The sequence below is a fragment of the Lathyrus oleraceus genome, chromosome 5 (assembly GCF_024323335.1).
Source record: "Lathyrus oleraceus cultivar Zhongwan6 chromosome 5, CAAS_Psat_ZW6_1.0, whole genome shotgun sequence".
Lineage (NCBI taxonomy): Eukaryota > Viridiplantae > Streptophyta > Magnoliopsida > Fabales > Fabaceae > Lathyrus > Lathyrus oleraceus.
This window is the reverse complement of record NC_066583.1, coordinates 300569478-300589895: the sequence shown is the minus strand read 5'-3', so window position 1 is coordinate 300589895 and position 20418 is coordinate 300569478. Positions and strand designations below refer to the sequence as shown.

At 33.0% G+C, this 20418-nt stretch overlaps 3 protein-coding genes across 6 annotated transcripts; 1 reads left to right on the top strand and 2 right to left on the bottom strand.

Annotated features, from left to right (window-relative positions):
• Positions 1-2241: 2241 nt before the first annotated feature.
• On the bottom strand, positions 2242-6959 carry LOC127084121 (biotin--protein ligase 2). Its single transcript, XM_051024517.1, has 10 exons — positions 6780-6959; positions 6409-6676; positions 6255-6316; positions 6011-6159; positions 5348-5468; positions 5019-5174; positions 3351-3396; positions 2978-3044; positions 2789-2865; positions 2242-2579 (listed from the first exon to the last, which is right to left on the bottom strand). Exons 1-10 carry the CDS (start codon positions 6853-6855, stop codon positions 2537-2539), a joined length of 1065 nt encoding a protein of 354 aa, XP_050880474.1. The 5' UTR covers positions 6856-6959; the 3' UTR covers positions 2242-2536.
• Positions 6960-7039: 80 nt separating this feature from the next.
• On the top strand, positions 7040-11629 carry LOC127084120 (histone-lysine N-methyltransferase ASHR1). The gene is made up of 14 exons (XM_051024516.1): positions 7040-7189; positions 7444-7577; positions 7705-7839; positions 8177-8231; positions 8347-8465; positions 8609-8697; positions 8785-8866; positions 9514-9618; positions 9736-9826; positions 9994-10113; positions 10294-10400; positions 10616-10685; positions 10873-10936; positions 11092-11629. Exons 1-14 carry the CDS (start codon positions 7090-7092, stop codon positions 11252-11254), a joined length of 1434 nt encoding a protein of 477 aa, XP_050880473.1. The 5' UTR covers positions 7040-7089; the 3' UTR covers positions 11255-11629.
• A 219-nt stretch (positions 11630-11848) lies between these two features.
• Positions 11849-16110, bottom strand: LOC127084119 (serine/threonine-protein kinase MPS1). Of its 4 annotated transcripts, none has more exons than XM_051024513.1 (6): positions 15944-16110; positions 15709-15849; positions 13842-14830; positions 13432-13632; positions 12921-13082; positions 11849-12682 (listed from the first exon to the last, which is right to left on the bottom strand). In XM_051024513.1, exons 1-6 carry the CDS (start codon positions 16038-16040, stop codon positions 12107-12109), a joined length of 2166 nt encoding a protein of 721 aa, XP_050880470.1. In that variant the 5' UTR covers positions 16041-16110; the 3' UTR covers positions 11849-12106. The 4 variants fall into 4 exon arrangements, with proteins under 4 accessions (XP_050880470.1, XP_050880472.1, XP_050880469.1 ...); XM_051024515.1 differs by having other exon boundaries at positions 13842-14761; XM_051024512.1 differs by having other exon boundaries at positions 15709-15855; positions 15944-16109.
• Between the last annotated feature and the right edge of the window lie 4308 nt (positions 16111-20418).

Sequence of the window (20418 nt, the reverse complement as noted above, 5' to 3'; positions counted from 1 at the left end):
AAAAAATTCAATAAAACACATTATTTTCATAAAATACACAAGTTGAACATAATACAAAAGAAAATAAAAAACAATATTTAATCTTAGAATTATGTAAATTCATTGGTCTAGTAGTAATATTTGTGCAGAGTAATTATTTTTTGAAAAATTATGGTTATTAATGAGATATTAATTTTATATTTTTATTTAAAATAATAATAAGTATAATAAAAAATTACTAAAATCACGTCAATGAGTTAGGTAAACAAATCTGCTAGTTGCAAAGCCCAATCCCGAGACTCTAACCAAAACTATATAAATTATTATGGGTTGAGTTAAATATAAGATATTGGTTTGATTTAGATCAACAAATTTGTGGTCAACCCACACGCATGAACACTCTTAGATGATTGTAGACAACTAGACTAATTACACTCTTAGATATTGGTTCCATTGAGATATTAATTATATACTTTAAATTCAATTAATACTTCTAGACAACTAGACTAGTTACAACCTTAATATAATAATAATTATTATTATTCTGAAATTGAAATATTCAATTAAACCAAAATATTTGATAGGGATGCAAAAGAATAATAATAATTAAAATAAAATGGCGTTCGACAAAAAAAATTATGCAATAAAATAATAATTTGACTTAGTAAAAGAAGATAAAAACAAAAATAATAATTTATAGAGTTTAAAGATTGTGCATTATCAATATAAATTAATTTTATATAGATATTTTAATCAAAATATTTAAATTTGCTAAATTATATTAGTATTTTAAAAATAAAAGAGTGATTTAACGAGATACATGTCTCTCATTGGTTGATAATGTAAACATATTTTACACTATTAATGCATATTTTATTTTTTCTAATTTATTTATTCAATTCGATCAAAATAATTTGGGTGAAAAACAACTATAATTTGGAAGAAAATAATTACCTAAGTTTCTAAAATCAAACTCTTCTGAAGTATTTTCAATCTCTCAAACTTTTTATATATGAATCACACAAGTCCAAAATATTTTAGTGTTTCTTAATTTCTTTTTGATATCTTAAAAGATTTCTCAAATTTCAAAAACACATTCTCAATAATTTATCTCTGACTCTCTAAGAATTTCATAAGTCTTCTCTCTATCTTCAACTCTAAAATACTTGCTCTCTAAGGTTACCTCGAAAATTTAATAAGTCTTTTTTTCTATCTTCAATTCTAAAATATTTAAAACGTGAAAATAAAAATAAAAATGTAAGAGATATATATTTTTAACTACTAAAATTCAATTGTTCCATAATAATCTTAAAACACAACTCATTCACAAACAAGTTTACTACCAAGAAGCCCGCAACACATTAATAAAAAAAATCGGACAAAATGACCAAAAATCTATTTTTTTTCTTTTTACCAGTATATAATTTGTTGTAAATAAACTTGATGAGAATTACTATTAGAGATGGATATGTGATGTGACATATACCAAATAATGAACTACATTCCATAAAACCATTTCTAAAAAGAACACTACTCTCCCATATGGGGCTGGAGACGTAATGACAACCAGTAACAGCTGCTTCCAAATCACAAGGGCATTCACTGTCTCCTATAGAGACAGACCAACCCCTCATTAATTCACCTAAAGCTTTCATTTAACCAATTTTTGCGGATACATGTTCTTGCTGGTAGATCCAATTCTAAAAAGAATAACAAAGAAAAAGACTAGAAACCAATGATCATGAGATGAAAGGTTTTATCTCTTTCCCTTTTACTACCCTTTGAGAATGACTCAGCTTCCATCATTATGATGGAGACATAGGATTCCATATACAACCTATGCATGGTTTTAACTCTTGTATTTATTATATGGCATGGACGTTTTGTTCCGAATAAGGTTGTTCCGTGGATGGTGTGATTCATTAGATTTTTTGAACATGACAAAATACAATAGTATTAAAAGGAACTCATTTAAATAAACAAAACAAAGTCTATAATATACTCTTTTGTCAAAAAAAAAGAGTCTATAATATTCAAGTAAATGCAACTATTATGATTGATCTAGTACCTTAAACCGTCTCTGACCAAATTTTATTTACCTCTCGGCCGAACTCTGGATTTCCGGAGATCGGTCAGTTAAGAATGTTAATAACACATTGGTCATGATGGTATGGTAGATGGATGACAGACAATCAACAAAATGACCTAATTAAGCACCTAATTAACACTATTTGAAACCAAGACAATTATTGATCACAAGAATGAATCATATAGAAAGAAACATTTTAATTTTCAAATCATTTTATAGCTGGCGAAAAAGGACCACCAAACTCCTTACAAATGATTAACTAAAGCAATCATGAGCTTGGTCCTAATCAGAGAAAATAATAATAATTTAATTCAGTTGCAACTGCATAATTATTCTAATCACAAAAAATATAAATGAAATGAAACATTAGATTTATTTTTAAAAATGCTATAAAGCTAATCCTTTAGTAATAAATTATAGAAAAGTACATATATGTTGCCTCTTGTCACATGAGCCATGGAATCTTTCTCACTCAAGCTTCCTTCTGACCAATCCTTTGAGAAAGTCAAAGCTGTGACCATAGCAGAAAATTATCTTGAATTTTAGTTTGATATCATAATCAGGTCATGCAATAATATAGTTTGAAATATTCAGCTTATTTATAAATGTAGCTAGATGAGATGAGACAATGTCATTGTTTGTAATAAGTATATGTGTGTCTCAATTTCAAAAGGCCAATTAAGTGCAATGTATTTTTTTCTAGAAATATTCTGTCATTACCTATTACCATCAGGGTGGAGCTCACACATTTGATTGTCATCACCGACGGCCAACAAGTATCCTGAGGACGTTAAACCCTACAAATAAAAGCAATTATTGATTTTCAGTGATGATGACAAGTTGACAATCGAATTTAAACTATCAATATAAACATTGAATGTGGCTGGAGACAGTTTCCATCGACCATACCTGAATAGTTACCACATGTTCAACGACTTTGTCCTCGTTCTTTTCCTGTACAACAACTCTCTGCCCACTGCATGACATTTTGAATGTATAAGCAAATGTATAGATAACAAACTTTGTTTTTGTTTTATATAAATAAAACCACAAGTCCATAACTAGGATGATGAATACAATGTTATGGTTAAAACTCCAGTTTAACTGCTAAATAAAACAAATGAATATTGTGAAACTCCAGTTTTTGTTCAGTAATTAATATTGTGAAACTATGTTCGGTGTATCAGAATAGTCTAAATTAAAAGATTGAGGTGAAAGCACAGGAATAAAAGTGTAGTAAAAAGAGGAGAAACAGAGACGGAATACTTGAAATTTAAGTTACCTGTGCAACCATGTCTTGTAATATAGTTCTTCTAGGGTTTGAAATCCTGTATTCAGCATAATCGGTAAAGCTACAAATTTTCTTAATATTATATACAGTAAGGTAGAGTATACTGTGTGTGCCTATCAGTTAAGCAGAACAAAATATAGTAAGTTTAAGAAAAGTTGAAGTTTGGGAACAACTCAACATAAGATTTTAACTAAAAGCACACCATTTTGGTTGTTCATTTCTTACTTTTGAGTAAATGTCAATTTTTGTCTACCAAAGGTATACAACATCACATTAGTCATCTCTAAACCAGAAACATTACTATAGTGCTTTCGCGATGATAAAAAACAATTAGTTTAGGGAACAAATTCTCTCATGTACAACTTTTATGTTTATATATTTCTTTATAGATTAATATAGTATCAGAATTTATCCATCAAGCCACCCACTATTTATATCCATGCACCAAACTCCAATAGTGTTGGCACCAAACTCCAATAGTGTTGGGTGTGAGGGGTGTATTGAAAATACACAAGTTCCCACTGAAAAGAGATAGGCCTGAAATGAGTTTATAAAGAGTGACATCGCTCATTTTAAAAGTCATTTTTGTAAGAACCAGTTAGACCCAATATAAAACTCAGTAGGAACTTATTCAATTTCTATAACCGAAACAAAATTTTCAAATGAATGACAAGATTATATGAAACTCTAACATGAGAGGATCCATCTTATTAGCACTGTAGCTCTCGGGACCGATTCAGTATCACTTCAAGAACCAATTTAAACATTTGATGGCAACAATTGACATTGAATTTGATGTATTTATACATGTATGGCGAAATTGTATCCGACTCTCTCTCTCTCTCTGAAATTCTTAGGTGACAGAAAATAGAAGGCCAATAGTAGAAAAAGAATAAGATTGTGAAATGGATAACAAGGGAACAAGGGGTAAGGTAAAACATCACATGACTCTGATCTTAGAAGCTGATTGTGTGGTTTTTCTTCTTCTCCATCTTGGATAAGAACTAAGGTACATGAAACATTTGCACTAGTCTCCTACCATTATTGTTCAAAGCAGTACCCAAATATATCGAAAGGAAAATTGATAGAAAGAGCAAAATTTTATTCAATAAAGATTAAGAATAGGAGGGGAGATCTGAAAGGGTTTTCTTAAGTATTTATCCGTTCACAACAACACTATCAAATTCACATAATGATTCTTTCCTCCCTACATCTCTCCCTATTTGTTTTACTGACTAAGCCCTATGAAAGTCTTAGCAAACTAACTACACTGCAATTCCTTTCAAGTTTTCTTCATGCTCAATAGTACATATAAGGTCCAACTTTAATTGATGCTACTGAGTGATCATCTATGTTTTTATACCATTCTGCTATATGTTGGAGCACTCTTTGTATACTCCATAAATTTGAACTCGGCCCATAAATCCAACTATAAGCTTGGGTGGCAGAATTTCCCATTTAATTGTCTGTCTTCAGAAGTCCAATGACTGAGACCAGTTTGCATCTGGCCCAGCATGTTTACAGTTAGACTCCAAATGTCAATTCTTTCCTACTTGGCTTTTGGGATAGCCCCAGTGGCTCTTGCTGTCAATTCTTTCCTACTTCCCTTTCCGCAAAATATACATTTTGATCAATTTCATGAGATAATTAGAAGAATACCTTGATTCACAAATAGATCAAAAAACTTCTCAAATTTGTTAAAAAAGGCTGCCAAAACATCTTCTCTTTGAAATTGGTAAGCTCCCACGGACAATTCTCTTAGAACTGAATTCAAGGATGTTGTTGGTTTCTCATTATTGACATTCAATCCTATTCCTGTGAAATCATGGAATTTGTTATGACCTCACCAAAATGACACTAAAAATAAATTAAATTCTCTGCAGTGAACAGGACTTAATATACAAGTTTAGTTAATATAGTACATGGGATGGAAGTGCAATTAATTGGTCATCATTGAAAACATTTGCTACCCAAGAATACCTTATTACCTGCACTAATGTTGAACTTCTTTGATTTATATGTTGAGGTGCAAAGAATGCCTCCAACTTTAAATCCATTTAAGTATAGATCATTTGGCCACTTGATTTTGACATCAATGCATGGTAATCCCTGGAATGAAAAGTGTTAAAATAAAATGTACATGAGCTTAACTAGAAAATAAAATACTGTGACAAATCATGGAAGTTGCACAAAGTAAACATTTGTTATTTAACAAAATAATATGACAAAAACCAAAAATCATTCAGCTTGTGAAACTCCATGATAATGGGAATTGTCTTCTTCTACCTTTGATCCTTTCATAAATTTTGCTCACATTTGTTCTTTATGCTTACCGGGTTTATACACACATTCTAAGCTAGACCGACCGACCAAGTTTGCATTTTAGTGGATCAAAAAATGATTTTTTTTTACAAATAACAACATTCTTAATACTAACTACATACAACTTCACAGTTTTTTTTCCATAATCACATGAAGAACCATTACTTTTACCAGAAGATTAAACTTCAGTTTGTTTATTTATTCAATAACTCGTGCACAATTATAATTCTTGAAAGCATACAGACTAAAGTATTAAACTTAATACTACTTTCCCGAATCAAATTCACCAAATTCACCGTAGAGCCAATACTTTAAAACCAAGTACTTACATTTGTGTCGCAGATATCTTTGATTGCCTCTGTGATAGCCAGGGAAACCACATACTGAACTAAAGGAACGACCCGTCCATCCTCCATTTGCAGAGTAAAAGAAAACATGAGGCAACCTAACGGGGACTCCCAGACATTCTTTGACCGACCTGAGAGTTTAAGCTCTCAGAGCAACTTCAAAATAAACTACAACGTAAGTTAAAGGGGACAGAATCACTGTAAAATACTAAACGTCCTATCAAACCTCGTCCTTTGTTCTGAATATCAGCAACACATACTGTCCCAATCGGAAGCTCACAAAAGTTGCTGCAAAAAATAACAAGAAATTATCTTAAACATACCAAAGGGTAGTCTTAAACACAGAGCATATAAAAGGAAACAAGCGCAAGACGACATACTGTGACACGACATCGTGTGTTGAAGATAACTCTGGAGACCATATGAGAAACCTGCCAAATTGATTAGTGGAAAGAGAATTCACAAAGGAACTAAATTGGAAGGACTTTTGTTGCATTTGCATAACACTTTTATTGAATTCTGAATGCAAAATAATGGATAGTTTTCCCTTATCAGGGAGCTTGAGAGTGTTATTAGCCTTAATTGCTATAGCAGTTTCATTCTCTGCCAGTGATTTTCCACATAGAACCAGCAAAGTGTAGTCCAAAGCTGGTACAAAAAAATGGAGGAACAAATATTTCAATTTCAAAATTCAAACTTTACTCAAACAATTGTTCAATAACCATGAAAAAGTAACAGTTTATGATCTTACCTGAGGATGCCATGAAAAGCCTCGTTGTGGTGGCTAATAACAACGAAGCTGTAGATGAAGGGTTCTGTAACACCATCAACCGTTCAGTGATCAACAGTTGAAAGAGAAACGAAGAAGAAAATCTTAGAGAAAGGAAACGAATTTAACTATAATATCGGGGCGGATAACCCGAGGCGGTTTGATTTCATTGACGGGTTCGAGTTTGACCCGATTCGTAACTATCGGGTCGGATCTAGATTTTTCATCACTAGTCACTATCACTATAGTCAAGTGAAGTGAACGCGAACAGATCAAAAGGTGAAAACTGAAAATGGAGGAATTGCATAAAGCCCTAAAGGATCGTGATTTAACCGTTTCCACCGTTCATGGAAAGGGTCGTTCTCTCGTCACTGCTAGGGATTTCTACCCGGGTATCTCTCTCTTAACTAGTTTCATTGCAGTAGTATTTTGCTTTGTACCATTGACACCTCAGGAAAAAAAAAAGGTGTCAGTGTACACCTACACTTGTGATTAGGTTTAATTTAAAAGTTTTTTCAAATTATTACTGGTGTTGATGTGTCCGTCGTGTCTGTGTCTGTGTTTGATAGGTATTTGTGCTTGATAGGTATTTTTTAAACAGCTTTAAAATCTGTTTTTCCAATTTGATATTAGTGTTGCATTGCAGGAGATGTGATTATTAACCAAGAGCCTTATGTTTGTGTTTCAACTCACAAAAGGTGTGATGGTTGTTTCAGAACAACTAACCTTAGCAAGTGCTCACGTTGTCACGTTGTTTGGTATTGTGGAACATCATGTCAGGTTATGGATAGTACTTTATATCATGAATCATGATGTTACAAATATTTGAAAACAGCAGATACAATGTGTTTGGGACAACAAAGATATTGATATGGCATGTTGTTGTGGTTCTTGTGATGATATGCAGAAGTCGGAGTGGAGGTTGCATCGTCTTGAATGTGAAGCTCTGTCAAGGCTAGATGACCGCAAGAGAAAATCTGTTACGCCGTCGATACGGTTGATGCTCAAACTTTATCTTCGAAGGAAGTTGCAAGATGAGAAGGTAAATGTGAAGAAAGTTTAGTTTTGTGTAATGCATTGGTGCTATTTAAGTTGAGCTGTTTTTTTATACTGTAAATTTTACTAACTTTTTATGCATGTTAGTTCAATGCAAACATCTATCAATGTGGGAAGGAACTGTCAATGTATATACTGAAAATCAATATTTGCCTTCGTTTGGTTTCGTAAAGTTACGATCGAGGGCTTATTATCTTTAAAGTTCATTTTTGTGGCTTCGAAAATTTTCCTTCTGTGTAATTAGAAAGCTTCTTACAACAATTGATAATTAATATGAATATAGAACAGTCGTTAAATAGTTTTAATGTTCATTTTATTTCCAGATCATTCCAAGCACTGCTATGGACAACTACAAGTTAGTGGAGGCATTAGTGGCCCGTATCCTTTTTACTAGTTTTTTCTTAAGCTTTAGTGCAATGAACGAATGTAGATTTTTCTCTGTTTTCCAACATGTTCATCATGATTGTTCTTTTTAACACTTACTTCCACGAAGACATGTCTGACATTACAGAGGAGCAGCTGGTGTTGTATGCACAAATGGCTAATCTTGTACACTTGATACTACAATGGCCTGAAATCAATATTAAAGAGATTGCAGAAATTTTTTCCAAGGTTTTATGCTTCAAAACTTAAATTAGTTGATATAATTCCAATCAATTATTCTATCTCACACGCTCTCTATGTTATGTTTATGAGGATTTACACATAATGGTTTTAGATATGGTTTCTAAAGTAAGATCTTTCTATTCCTTTAGTTTGCGTGTAATGCACATACCATTTGTGACAGTGAGTTGAGACCTTTGGGAACTGGACTGTATCCTGTTGTTTCCATTATCAATCACAGGTGACCACGTAAATTATTTTTTGTTCCGAAATAATGTCTTAATATCCTATTTATTTTTATTCTTCTAATCATGGTTTTACCATGTAGCTGCTTGCCCAATTCAGTTTTGGTTTTTGAGGGAAGGATAGCATCGGTACGTGCTTTGCAGCAATTACCCAAGGGAACTGAGGTATGTGTTTCTTTTCTTCTTGCTTAAGTAGAAATTAACGTTTCCAATATTTAGTTCACTAGCTTATAGTGCAAGAGATGTCATTTAAAGATTATTTATGCAAACTCAGCAAAACTTGGGCATAGAGTTAGGTTCTCATGATTAGCTTCATTTATTCTGTGTATACTCGATCTCATTGTACTCTAAGAGATCTCCACTTTTAATTTGAGCTTCTTCGGGAAAATACTATTAGTATTATGACCTTCCTAAAGTACTAACACTGTGACTTCAACAGATATAAAAACATGAAGTCGTGCAAGAACATTATTTTTTAATATCATACTTTTTCCCCCTTTATTTTTAAATCTCAATTGCATTTGCACTTAGGAAAGCCCATGGAACCACCAAAATGATGACAACGAAGATAGGGTTTTGGGGCTCGAAAGAAGCCTTTGATGGCACAAAAATTATTTTTCAAATTAACTTGATTGGCAGTAGCAACTTTCTTTTTGTAAAAGATTTTCCGTTGGCGCGCACATCTCATACCCAATAAGTGATGATACTTGTCACTTGTCAATTTGAAATTATTTAGAAGATATTGTGTTGCATTACATCTTTATTTTTGGTCAGCATAAGGTTCAATACTTGTTTTTTTCTGTATTTTTAAGGTATTGATAAGTTATATAGAGACAGCGGGAAGCACCGTGACTCGACAGAAGGCTCTCAAGGAGCAGTATCTATTCACTTGTGTTTGTCCTCTCTGCTCTAAAGTGGTACTTGCTATATCACTTAATCTGGGATAGTTTATAGTTGGCTTCACATCATAGTACTTGCTATTTCAGTAAATTCTCATGCTTTCATTGGCTAATTCAGTTAAGTTAGTTTTGAAGGGTCAGTACGATGATGTTCGAAAAAATGCAATTCTAGAAGGATACAGATGCAAAAATGAAACATGTGATGGTTTCTTGCTCCGTACAACTGGTATGTCACCGCCTATTGCTCCAGTAAATGTCAAGTAGCAGAAAAGGAACAAGATAATCTTTTACCGGTTATTGATTTTGTAGTCTAATGACATCCTCTCTTTTTAAGTCGTCCACCATGTGTTACTGAGCTTTGTTTTTTCTTTTATTGATCTGTCTAATTTAAAGACGGACAAGCATTCCAATGCCAAGAATGCGGGTTAATTAGGGACAAGGAAGAAATAAAGAAAATTGCAACTGAAATAAAATTGCTATCAGAAGAAGCTTCTAAGCCTTCTTCTAGTGCCAGTATCCTTAAACATTTTTTACTAGAACTTGTAACTGCAATTGCTGTCACCTGAACTATTTTTCTTTTGCATTTGCTTCCAATCTTTTTTCTTTCTAACCCTTTATGAAAACCTTAATCCATGTACAAAGGAAATTACTTTCAGTTTATGTCCATGAAATTAAATCCTTGACTATATGTAGATTTTCAAGAAGCTATATCTATATATAAAATGATTGAGAAACTGCAAACAAAATTATATCACCCTTTCTCAATCAATTTGATGCAAACACGAGAGACGATTTTGAAGGTAAGCTCGTCCTTGTAGTTCTCTATCTACTATTGTTACTATTCCGTTACTAATTATTAATATATATATTGCATGATGATACCAAGTACAACCTTTCCATACATGTTTTAACTTAGTTCAACTGCTGTGGAGAAGTGTATATAACCCATTTATGCAGTAATTGATGTTTTAACTGTGAATTAGTGAATCTTAAGACCTAACGTTGTCCTCTGCAGTCACTAATGAAGCTAGAACATTGGAGAGAAGCTTTAGCATATTGCAAACTGACCATACCAATCTATCAAAGTAAGTCATCTGAAACTTCTATCCTCAAAATTGACACAATTATAAGCTTCCTTAACACCGAGTCTATTGGTAGTTTAAGCTGTTACAAAGTTGTGTATATTGCTCTTCAAATACTTGCTATTTTTGTTTTTTCCTGGTTGAATGGAAAATAAAAATTCCTAATTTGCAATATTATACTTCATTGCAGGAGTATATCCAGCTGTTCACCCTCTGCTTGGCTTGCAATATTATACTTGTGGAAAACTTGAATGGTTAGTATCTGTCAACTGAAACTCTGTACAAATTCAGTGTGAATATTAAATTCTTCTACTAATGAAGCATATATGAGGATGTTAAATATCATGCTTCTCTCTCCAACATAGTGCATTTGTGCATATATATGAGGATGTTAATGGTCTTGATGTAGGTATCTTGAAGACACGGAGGAAGCTGTTATATCATTGACCAAGGCTGTGGATATACTAAGGATTACTCATGGTACAAATACTCCATTTGTTAAGGAACTTTTGACGATGTTGGAGGAAGCCCGTGCAGAATTAACTTACAAATCGTCTTCCAAAGAGGAGTAGAATGACAAGTTAATGACAGTAATATTGCAGCTGCCGTATAAGCAAGTCACTGGAGCTTGATCACTGAGAATTATTATTAAAGACGGCACTTGTTGTTAACTGATGAAATTTGCTCAGTCACAAGAAATTCATTATGGTACATTATGAAATGGAGTGGTTGTTGTAGAGACCCGGGTTGCGATATGCCTTCTTTGCTGGGTCCTTGTGCGTTTAAATATACAGTTTTTCAGTCTGTCTAAAGGTTATATAGTAACCGTTACTTTTTGCTTTCTTAATAGCTCCATTTGAGAGTAGTTCTTTTTAACCTATTTTATTTGTTATGTAAGATTAAAGCAACCTTATTGAAATGGCGAATTACATTTTCAAACTTTTTTAGGAAGCAGTGCGACACACTAAATTCTGCTGATCGTTGAAAATTTTAGAGTATATATCACATCTGTCTTTATGACATTTGTTGATAGTCAATAATTAATAGAAATGATTTTGTAAAGTTGTCACACATTCATTTAAATATCACTTATTTTGAAAAGAGAGTATATAATGTAATCTTGGGTTGAAAATAGTATTAGTAGAAAATTTATAAAATTGTTAAAATAAAGTGAATTACAACACAATTCATTTATGAAGGAGTGAATTACACAATTCATTTTCAAATTTATATTCAAAGATATACACCATCGATGTGTAATTTGATTTTTCAAACACAACCATTAGAACTAGTGTTTTTTCCCTGCCTTAACATATTTATACAAGACATGTACTATACTGATACACTAGCTACACACTAGCCTACTCTGAACAATCGGAACACATTGAACTAATAAAAACACAAAAAAATGGATTAGCCAGCCGTCAGTTACTCAAATCAGTACCCATCAAACGTTCCCGTAGTTGAATACAGAGTTCAGACAGTTGGGACAACAGTGTTATTTGTTGATCTCTTGAGTTTAGTGACTGATTCGCTGTCTCAAGTGGATCAACCAGTAGACATTGGAGTTCATGACAAAGTTGGGATGCTTCAGGGTCATAAGCGCAAGGTTCAGCAACAAGTTGTACAAATTTACAGCTATGGTCTTCTGACAAAGATGGATGAGGTAGTACATGAGGTGCAAGAAAAGGATGTTGGAGTAACTGAGGAATTCTCCACCTTTGATTGCGATCCCATGCTAGACACCTCTTCATAAGATCCACTAACCATGGATTTGAAAGTGGTTCATAGGTGATTTTATGCTTGGGATCTGTAATAACTTTAAATTTGGCCCAAAATGTCTTGTATTCTGAAAAAGGGGTTCTCCCATATACCATTTGATAAAGGATGCACCCCAAAGACCAGATATCTGATGGCCGACCACACTTGATGATGTTTCCGTTCGCATCAGTCTCATTACACAAAAATGCTTCTGGAGACATGTAACTCAGAGTACCCACCTACACTTTGAAAAATAATTTAGTGAAAAACTAACACTCAAGTCAGTTTGACAGTTACTGAAAATTGAGATGAAAAGTTCAAAGATGAGTTTTTTCATACAACTTCACAGAAATAAGAAATCACATGCTTAAAATAAGTCTGTAAGAATTAAAAGAAGTCTGTAAGAAACACAGTACACAATCACAAGGTAAGGGAAACACAAGAGTCAAAAGGATAGGAGAGGTGGAAAATAAACACCTGTGATTCCCGTTGAATATTAGTAGTATCGCTCATTATTGCTTTGGCGATACCAAAATCAATTAGTTTTAGGGAACCCTTGACCAAGAGGAAGTTAGCAGGCTTCAAGTCAGAGTGCACAATACGTTCCTCGTGAATTGTATTGACAGCTTGAAGAATTTGCTGCAAAAGGCGTCAATGAAACAGTCTAAGTTAATTTAAACTGGCAGAAAAAACAAGGAAAATACAGACGTTCATAACCAAGGAAAATACAGCAGTTCATAACCATATAAGGATAAAAATGGCAACATGCATGAAATAATATCATGTCAAATTGATTATTATGAATAAAATAGTAAGTGAACGAGACTTAAATAAAAAGAAAAATTAAAATAATTAAAATGAAACTACATTTCAAATGCTATGTGAAATTTGAAGAACCGAATAAACATCAAGAACACATAAAAGTAGGCATGGAAGTGTTAGAGAGAACATAATATTTTCAAAGCTACATGCTTGTAGATTTTGAAACCTGCCAATAAAACCGAAGCCAGTTTTCATCTATCATCTCGTTTGATTCACCCAGCTTCTTCCACTGCTGTGACAACATGTGAGCTAAATCAATTTCACCGTATTCAAGAACCATGTATATATATCCATCATCTTTGACCCGGCCATCCTTATTACAAAGAGAGCCTTTCATAACTTCTTCGAGCAAAGCCTTGTCAGTCACCTAATTAATGCATTGAGTTAAAATAAGATCACTGGAACATATAAAAAATAACAATACAAACACACAAACAAGTGAAAATTGACCAAAAATATTTGTTTCTTTTTATGTTTTGTATTATCAAATGTTAGAAGAGAGAGATGTGAAGCAACAGTAACTAAATAAAAAACTTCGAATAATAAATGACATAGACCAGTTGTTGCGCACAGTACCTCATAATCTATAAGCTGTATAATATTGTCCTTTCCTTTCAGCCTATTAAGATACTCAATCTCTTGACAAAATCCGTATGCAGTAGCGTAATCACGACCCCTGAGTTTGATCTTCTTAAGTGCAAATATATTACAGTCTGATGAAATCACCTTGTGCACCTCACTACTTCCGCCACTTCCTATCTTGCCAAGACGCTGATAAAGCTTGCCATTGACCTTGAAAAATAAATCTGGGTCATAAGTCCTTTTCTTAGCGACTGAGGAACTTTTACTACTTGCGTCCTTCTCTCGTTTTTCTAACTTAGAACATTCAGACTTCACGTCCAAAGTTGATGTTTTGGGCACCAGAGCCCGAGGCTGTAAGCTGGCATCATCTGCAGGCTCTTTCCCTTTGATCAACTTGTCACCGTCAGAAGAAGCATATTTTGAATTGTTAGTTTCTTTTAACATGTATTCTGGTTGCTCCTTTGATCGGTCACTCCCTTTAAATGCCAACTCAGAGTCGACAGAAGAATCAAATGTTTGCACCACAGTTGCAGCCTTATCAACTGATAATTTATTCGCTTTTTCGACACAAGTGTTTATATTTGCTGATTCCATAACTCTTTCAGCTTTCCCTAAAGGATCAGCAGCTACGCTAAGGCCATTGTCTAAATGCAAACGGGTCGTTGAATTCATCATAGGAGCTGAAGTTGAATTGACTGAGGTAGTTGTGGCACACGAAGATCCAACCACCGAAGACTGTGTTGCTGGCTTACTAAGAAAGTTTCTGAACTGGTGCAAATTATCCCGTGTAACTGGACCTCTCCTCGGCAACATGGAGCAACTTACTCCTCCATCGGGCTCAGCCTTCTGAATTTTAGCTTGCTTTGAATCATCAATTGAAGCTTCATGTTGGTTGCCTTCAACATATTCCATTTCTGTGAATCCAAGTGAACTCATATAAGAAGACAAACTCTCCAACTCAATGGCCTTTTCATCATTGGCCCCTGCATTGTTAAAAACATATTTGGAATATGCACACAAGCACAAGCAAGACGCAACAAACAAGAAAAAAAAAGAATATAGATAAAAATACAACAACAAACAACTGAGCTTTTTCCCACTAGGTGGGGCCGACTGCGTGGACCAACTTTCATCATAATGTTCTATCCAGAACCATACTTCTATGCAAATCGTTAATCTCAAGATTTTTCTTAATAACCTCTCTTATAGTCTTTTTAAGTCTTCTTCTCCCTCTAATTGTTTAACTTCTCTTCATCTGATCTACTCTCCTTACCACATAATATACATGTTCTCTCTTTAAATGTCTAAACCACTTAAGTCTAGTTTCCACCATCTTCTATATTGTATGCGCTACCCCAGCACTCTCTCTAATATTTTCATTTCTAATCCTATTCTATCTAGTCTTTCCATACATCCAAACGCAGCATCCTCAGCTCTGCTACACTTACGTTATTCTCGTGTTGATTCTTAACCAAACATTTTGTCCCGTACAACATTGCGCAGTCCGGTAAAATTTTCCATTCAGCTTTAGTAGTATCTTTGCGTCACATAAAACACCTAAATCCCTTCTCCATTTCAGCCACCCGACTTGAATACAATGATTTACATTCTCCTTCTATTTCTCCACCATTTTGTATTTCAAATCCAAGATTTTTAAACACTATGACTTGAGGGATGATATGGTCTCCAACTTTAACCCTTTATGCTAGTTTTTTTTTTCAACTTACATTGCATATATTCCATAGTAGTTTTTTTTATCAGGTCTTTTCACACATCCAACACAAAACATAAAAGTTTGTCTCCAAATCTCTAACCTCTTATTTTTAAATCCAAGTAGATAAAAATAAAAATAAAAATTTACCTTGAGGAACTTTGGTGTGAACATTTGCATCTTGAGAAGGGTTAACAACAGTGCTAGCTTCAGAATCGTTGTTTCGGCGTGTGAGTGAATCATTTGGTCGAACAAGAAGAGTGCGTCTTGGCCTAATGATATTGGATTGTCCTGTAGCTAGTAAATTGCAGTAGAAACGGTAAGTGGAAACCCTAGCTAACTCCGACTTGGAGGTAAAAAGAAAAATGAAGGAAAAAGGGAATACCGAGAGGACGGTGGCGCTTCAAGGCGGCCTGAAAGTTGCGGACGAAGTTCGGGGAAGAAGGATCTGGCTTGATCGGAAGGTTAGACTTCCCATCCATGGAACAATCTCCACCGCATTTCCAATTTCAATTTCAATTTCAATTTCAATTTCAGTTTACCTCCATTTTTTCTCATGGGCTCACTTTACCGTTATTCTTCAACATGGGCTTCATTTTCTTTGGGACTTGTTTACTCATTCTTGACGCCAATTTCTTTTTTCTAACATACTTTACACTTATACACCCCTTTCGAGACAAGTATATGCATTTTAAGATCAACTTTAAAAGTATTTCTTAGGATATATTTGTTTCGAGGATCAAAATTATAATTTTGTCCCGTTAAGTCAGCTCAGTTAGCTGAGCAAGGACATCAGATGTAGGGATGTAGATTCGAATCTGCGACACTTCACTTATTCACTTTTAAATGGTGAATTTCAGTCACTAGATTATGTGACAAAAAAAAGTTATAACCCTGAAAATATTATTTCGAACATTATTATTGAGAATTTTATTTTTGTCTACTTGTTTAGTGAGTAAGTTTATTTCTTAAGAATGTTTATAAAATATATTCAATTTAAATTTTAAAATAAAAATAAATGAATTAAAATGTTTAGGAGTGGAAAGTTATGTGTGGTTCTAAATTAAACTCAAATTTTGAGATGAGAACAAACACATTCTTTGAGGATATTGAATTTAGGGGGAAAGAATTAGGTTAAATATTTTGTTTTAGACGAAGACTCAGTAACAATTCTAAAATCGATTCATACAGTTGCTTTTGATTAAGAAAGTATGGAATCTCCACAAGACATTATTGAATTTTCTCTTACTTTAGATTATTTGATAATTCATGAATAACAAACTCAAGATCCTCAAGAGCAAGTGTTAGAAGAACCAATACCTCTGCGGGGATCCACTAGTGAAAGGAGAAATGTTATTCGTGATGATTACATATTCTTTCTCCAAGAACATGAGGAACATAATGGTATGATGGAAGTTGACCCAATTAACTTTTGCCAAGCCATGTAGGATTCCAACTCAAAAAAGTTGATTGAAGCAACGAAAGAGGAGTATAAGTCCATGTAAGACAATAAGGCTTGGGAACTTGTCTCGCTACTAGAAGATGTGAAACCCATTGATTGCAAATCGATTTTTAAGACTAATATGTATTCTAATGGTAATGTGGAAAGGTATAAGGCTCTTCTTGTGGCTAAGGATTATACCAAAAAGGAAGGGATTGAATTTAAAGATACTTTCTCTTCAGTTTCATCGAAAGACTCTTATAGAACAATCATGAATCTTCTTGCATATTATGATTTGGAACTCCATCAAATGGATGACAAAACGACATTTCACAATGGCAATGTTGATAAGACACTTTATATGGTGCAACCAGAAAACTTTGTGTTAGAGACTAAAAGAATATTGTTTTCAAATTGACAAAAACCGTTTATGGACTAAAGCAGGTGTCTCGTCAATGTACCACAATTTTCACGGATTGTGTGTATCAAAAATTCAGTGGGAGCAAGTACATTTTCCTAGTCTTGTATGTTGATGACATACGGCTTGCCATAAATGATATATGCATTGATGCATGAAACTAAGAAATTTCTATTAAGAAAATTCAAAATGAAAGATCTTAGTGACGCCGCCATTGTATTAAGAATTTCATATACACTTTCCCAGACTTGTATGTTGATGACATACTGCTTGTCACAAATGATATATGCATGATGCATGAAACTACAAAATTTCTATTAAGAAAATTTGAAATGAAAGATCTTGGTGACGCCTCAATTGTATTAAGAATTTCAGATACACTGAGATCGGTCTCAAGGTATTTTAGGATTGTCCCAAAGGAGCTATATAAAAAAGGTATTTAAAAGGTTAGGCATGTAGGAATGTAAACTATGGGATATTCCAGTTGTTAAGGGAGACAAATTTAGTCTTAGTCAGTGTCCAAAAGGAAACTTAGAAATTCAAGAAATGAAAAAGATTCCTTACACGTCAGTTGTAGGGAGTCTGATGTCTACCAAAGTTTGCACGCGTCCGGATATTGTGTTCATAGTTGGGATGCTAGACAAATATTTGAGCAATCCATGAATGGATCATTGGAAAGTAATCAAAAGGGTTATGAGGTATTTAAAGAGAACAAAAGATTATGTGCTCACATATAAAAGGTCAAACTAGTTGGATATCACTGGATATTTTGACTCTGATTTTGCTGGATGCTAAGATAGTAAAATATTCACTTCAAGTTATATCTACATGTTGCCCAGTGGTATTGTTTCTTGGTGTAATGCCAAGAAAACTCTTATTACTTCATCCACCATGACATCGGAAGTTATAGCATTTTTTAGACATTTAACCATGAGATTTGGTTGAGAAACTTTGTCATTAGGCTGCAAATTATAGAAGAAATTGAAAGACCACTTAAGTTATATTGCGACAATAAATCCGTCTTCCTATGTTCTAACAATAATATGAGCTCGACAAAGTCAAAACATATTAACATCAAATTTCTAGTTGTTAAGGAAAGGGTACAAAGTGGACAGGTTTCCATAGAACACTTGGGCAAAAACTCCACGATAGTAGATCTTCTTACAAAAGTCTTCCACCCAAGATCTTTCATGAGTACACTGCTCACATGGGTGTTTTACGGTTTAAGGAATCTTTAGTTTAGTGGGAGTTAGTCATTTGTGAATTTTGTGTTCTATGTTTGGCCTTATGTATACATACTCTGGTTTTGAATATTTTTTATGCTTTATAAAGTTTGATATTTAGCTATTTATACTTTATACAATAAAATTATTGAATGATCTCACTAAAGTAAAGCATGACCAATTGAAAACCTCCATCTACATATTACATTCTTGTAATTTTCATGCTACATATTTCATAACCAATGTATATCATTTAATTATATCACTATTAGTAATCATTAATTGATTTAGTTATGATTGATATGACAAAATCATTTTGGTTCTATTTACCGACATAACTAATGAACAAAATTATTTTAATATGTTTGAAGTATATATTTATATATATATATATATATATATATATATATATATATATATATATATATATATATATATATATATATTATATATATATATATATATATATATATATATATATATATATATATATATATATATATATATATATATATATATATATGAGTATATTGGGAAACTTTTAGCTCATATAGTCTATACTTTCATCAATAAATATTATATAGTATATACTTTCATCAATAAATATTAATTAAAAAATGGGCAAATTTACCCAATCTAATTTGTAGAATATAACTTTTTCACTCGGGCTTTCATCAAGACACTTGTTAACAATGAGGTAAGATTAGGGCTTTCATCAACACACTTGTTAACAATGAGGTAACATTAGTGACAGATTACTTGTGCTAGACAAGTACGCAGTAAAAAAATTCCTTTATTCTTGAGATTTGTACTTTTCATTATTGGATATGTATCTTATTTACTTGTTAGTGTATTGTATGGATACAATGATGGTTTTCCTAGTTATATTGCAATTCAAGTTCAGTGCTAATTATTACGGAAAAATGGAATATATGTCATGACTTGGATAAGAAAATAGAAGATAACCTAAAGTTTATTATCTTCGTCAAAAGTTGAAATCATTTTCTATCTTACAAAAAAAAATTATGTGCTTAGTGAATTTGCACTTACAGGGCTTTATCCATACATGTTAGCTTGGTTTTGTCTTGTTAGAGGGCTTATTTATTATGTTTCCCCTTATATTATTGTTGCTCATCATTTTTCTTACTTTTGAACTATGACGCATAGGCACGAATATGATACCCGGTGTGGATAGTGATATTGGTATGGGATACAATATTGTAGAAGGTACCCATACGGGTATGAGTATCGGTACAATATTGATACATCACTATTTTAGTTTTCAAAATCCAATTAATAATTTATCTTGTTCACTGAATTTGCATGTTAAATAGGTCATATTCTTGATTAGTAAGTCATTACTACACTTATGAAGATAGAATTGCAGGAGAGTGTGCCAATGAACATGTCATTATAGAGTGTGCCAATGAATAAGATATTGGAGACATGACTTGTATACTTCTTGCAATGTCTAAGATGGTTTAAGGTATATCCTCATAACACACTTTAAAAGTTCATGTTTTAAAATAAACATAGTGAAAATAAGTGTCCTTATTTTTCACATTAATATAAAAGAATAGATTTCTACTTAGTGAACATAAATGTCCTTATTCTCCGAAATCTTAATCTTAAATATTCTATAATATAAGAAAAGAAGATGTTCTAGAAAGTCATTTTATGTCCTACCCTCTTATTCTACCACCTCATCAAATTGAGTGTATTTTGTGTCCAAATATTACTTTTTCCAACCGATGATGTCAATTTCTTCTATTTCAGCT

Excerpts from the sequence above, each read along its gene's own strand:
- LOC127084121 (XM_051024517.1), bottom strand. The coding sequence starts at position 6,855 with ATGGTGTTACAGAACCCTTCATCTACAGCTTCGTTGTTATTAGCCACC. Across the intron at positions 6,677-6,779 it reads GCTTTTCATGGCATCCTCAG|CTTTGGACTACACTTTGCTG; the intron begins GTAAGATCATAA and ends TTTTTGTACCAG. Across the intron at positions 2,866-2,977 it reads AACATGTGGTAACTATTCAG|GGTTTAACGTCCTCAGGATA; the intron begins GTATGGTCGATG and ends TTTTATTTGTAG.
- LOC127084119 (XM_051024512.1), bottom strand. The coding sequence starts at position 16,040 with ATGGATGGGAAGTCTAACCTTCCGATCAAGCCAGATCCTTCTTCCCCG. Across the intron at positions 15,856-15,943 it reads GAAGCGCCACCGTCCTCTCG|CTACAGGACAATCCAATATC; the intron begins GTATTCCCTTTT and ends GCAATTTACTAG. Across the intron at positions 14,831-15,708 it reads TCACACCAAAGTTCCTCAAG|GGGCCAATGATGAAAAGGCC; the intron begins GTAAATTTTTAT and ends TTAACAATGCAG.
- LOC127084120 (XM_051024516.1), top strand. The coding sequence starts at position 7,090 with ATGGAGGAATTGCATAAAGCCCTAAAGGATCGTGATTTAACCGTTTCC. Across the intron at positions 8,232-8,346 it reads AGTGGAGGCATTAGTGGCCC|ACATGTCTGACATTACAGAG; the intron begins GTATCCTTTTTA and ends ACTTCCACGAAG. Across the intron at positions 10,114-10,293 it reads TAAGCCTTCTTCTAGTGCCA|ATTTTCAAGAAGCTATATCT; the intron begins GTATCCTTAAAC and ends GACTATATGTAG.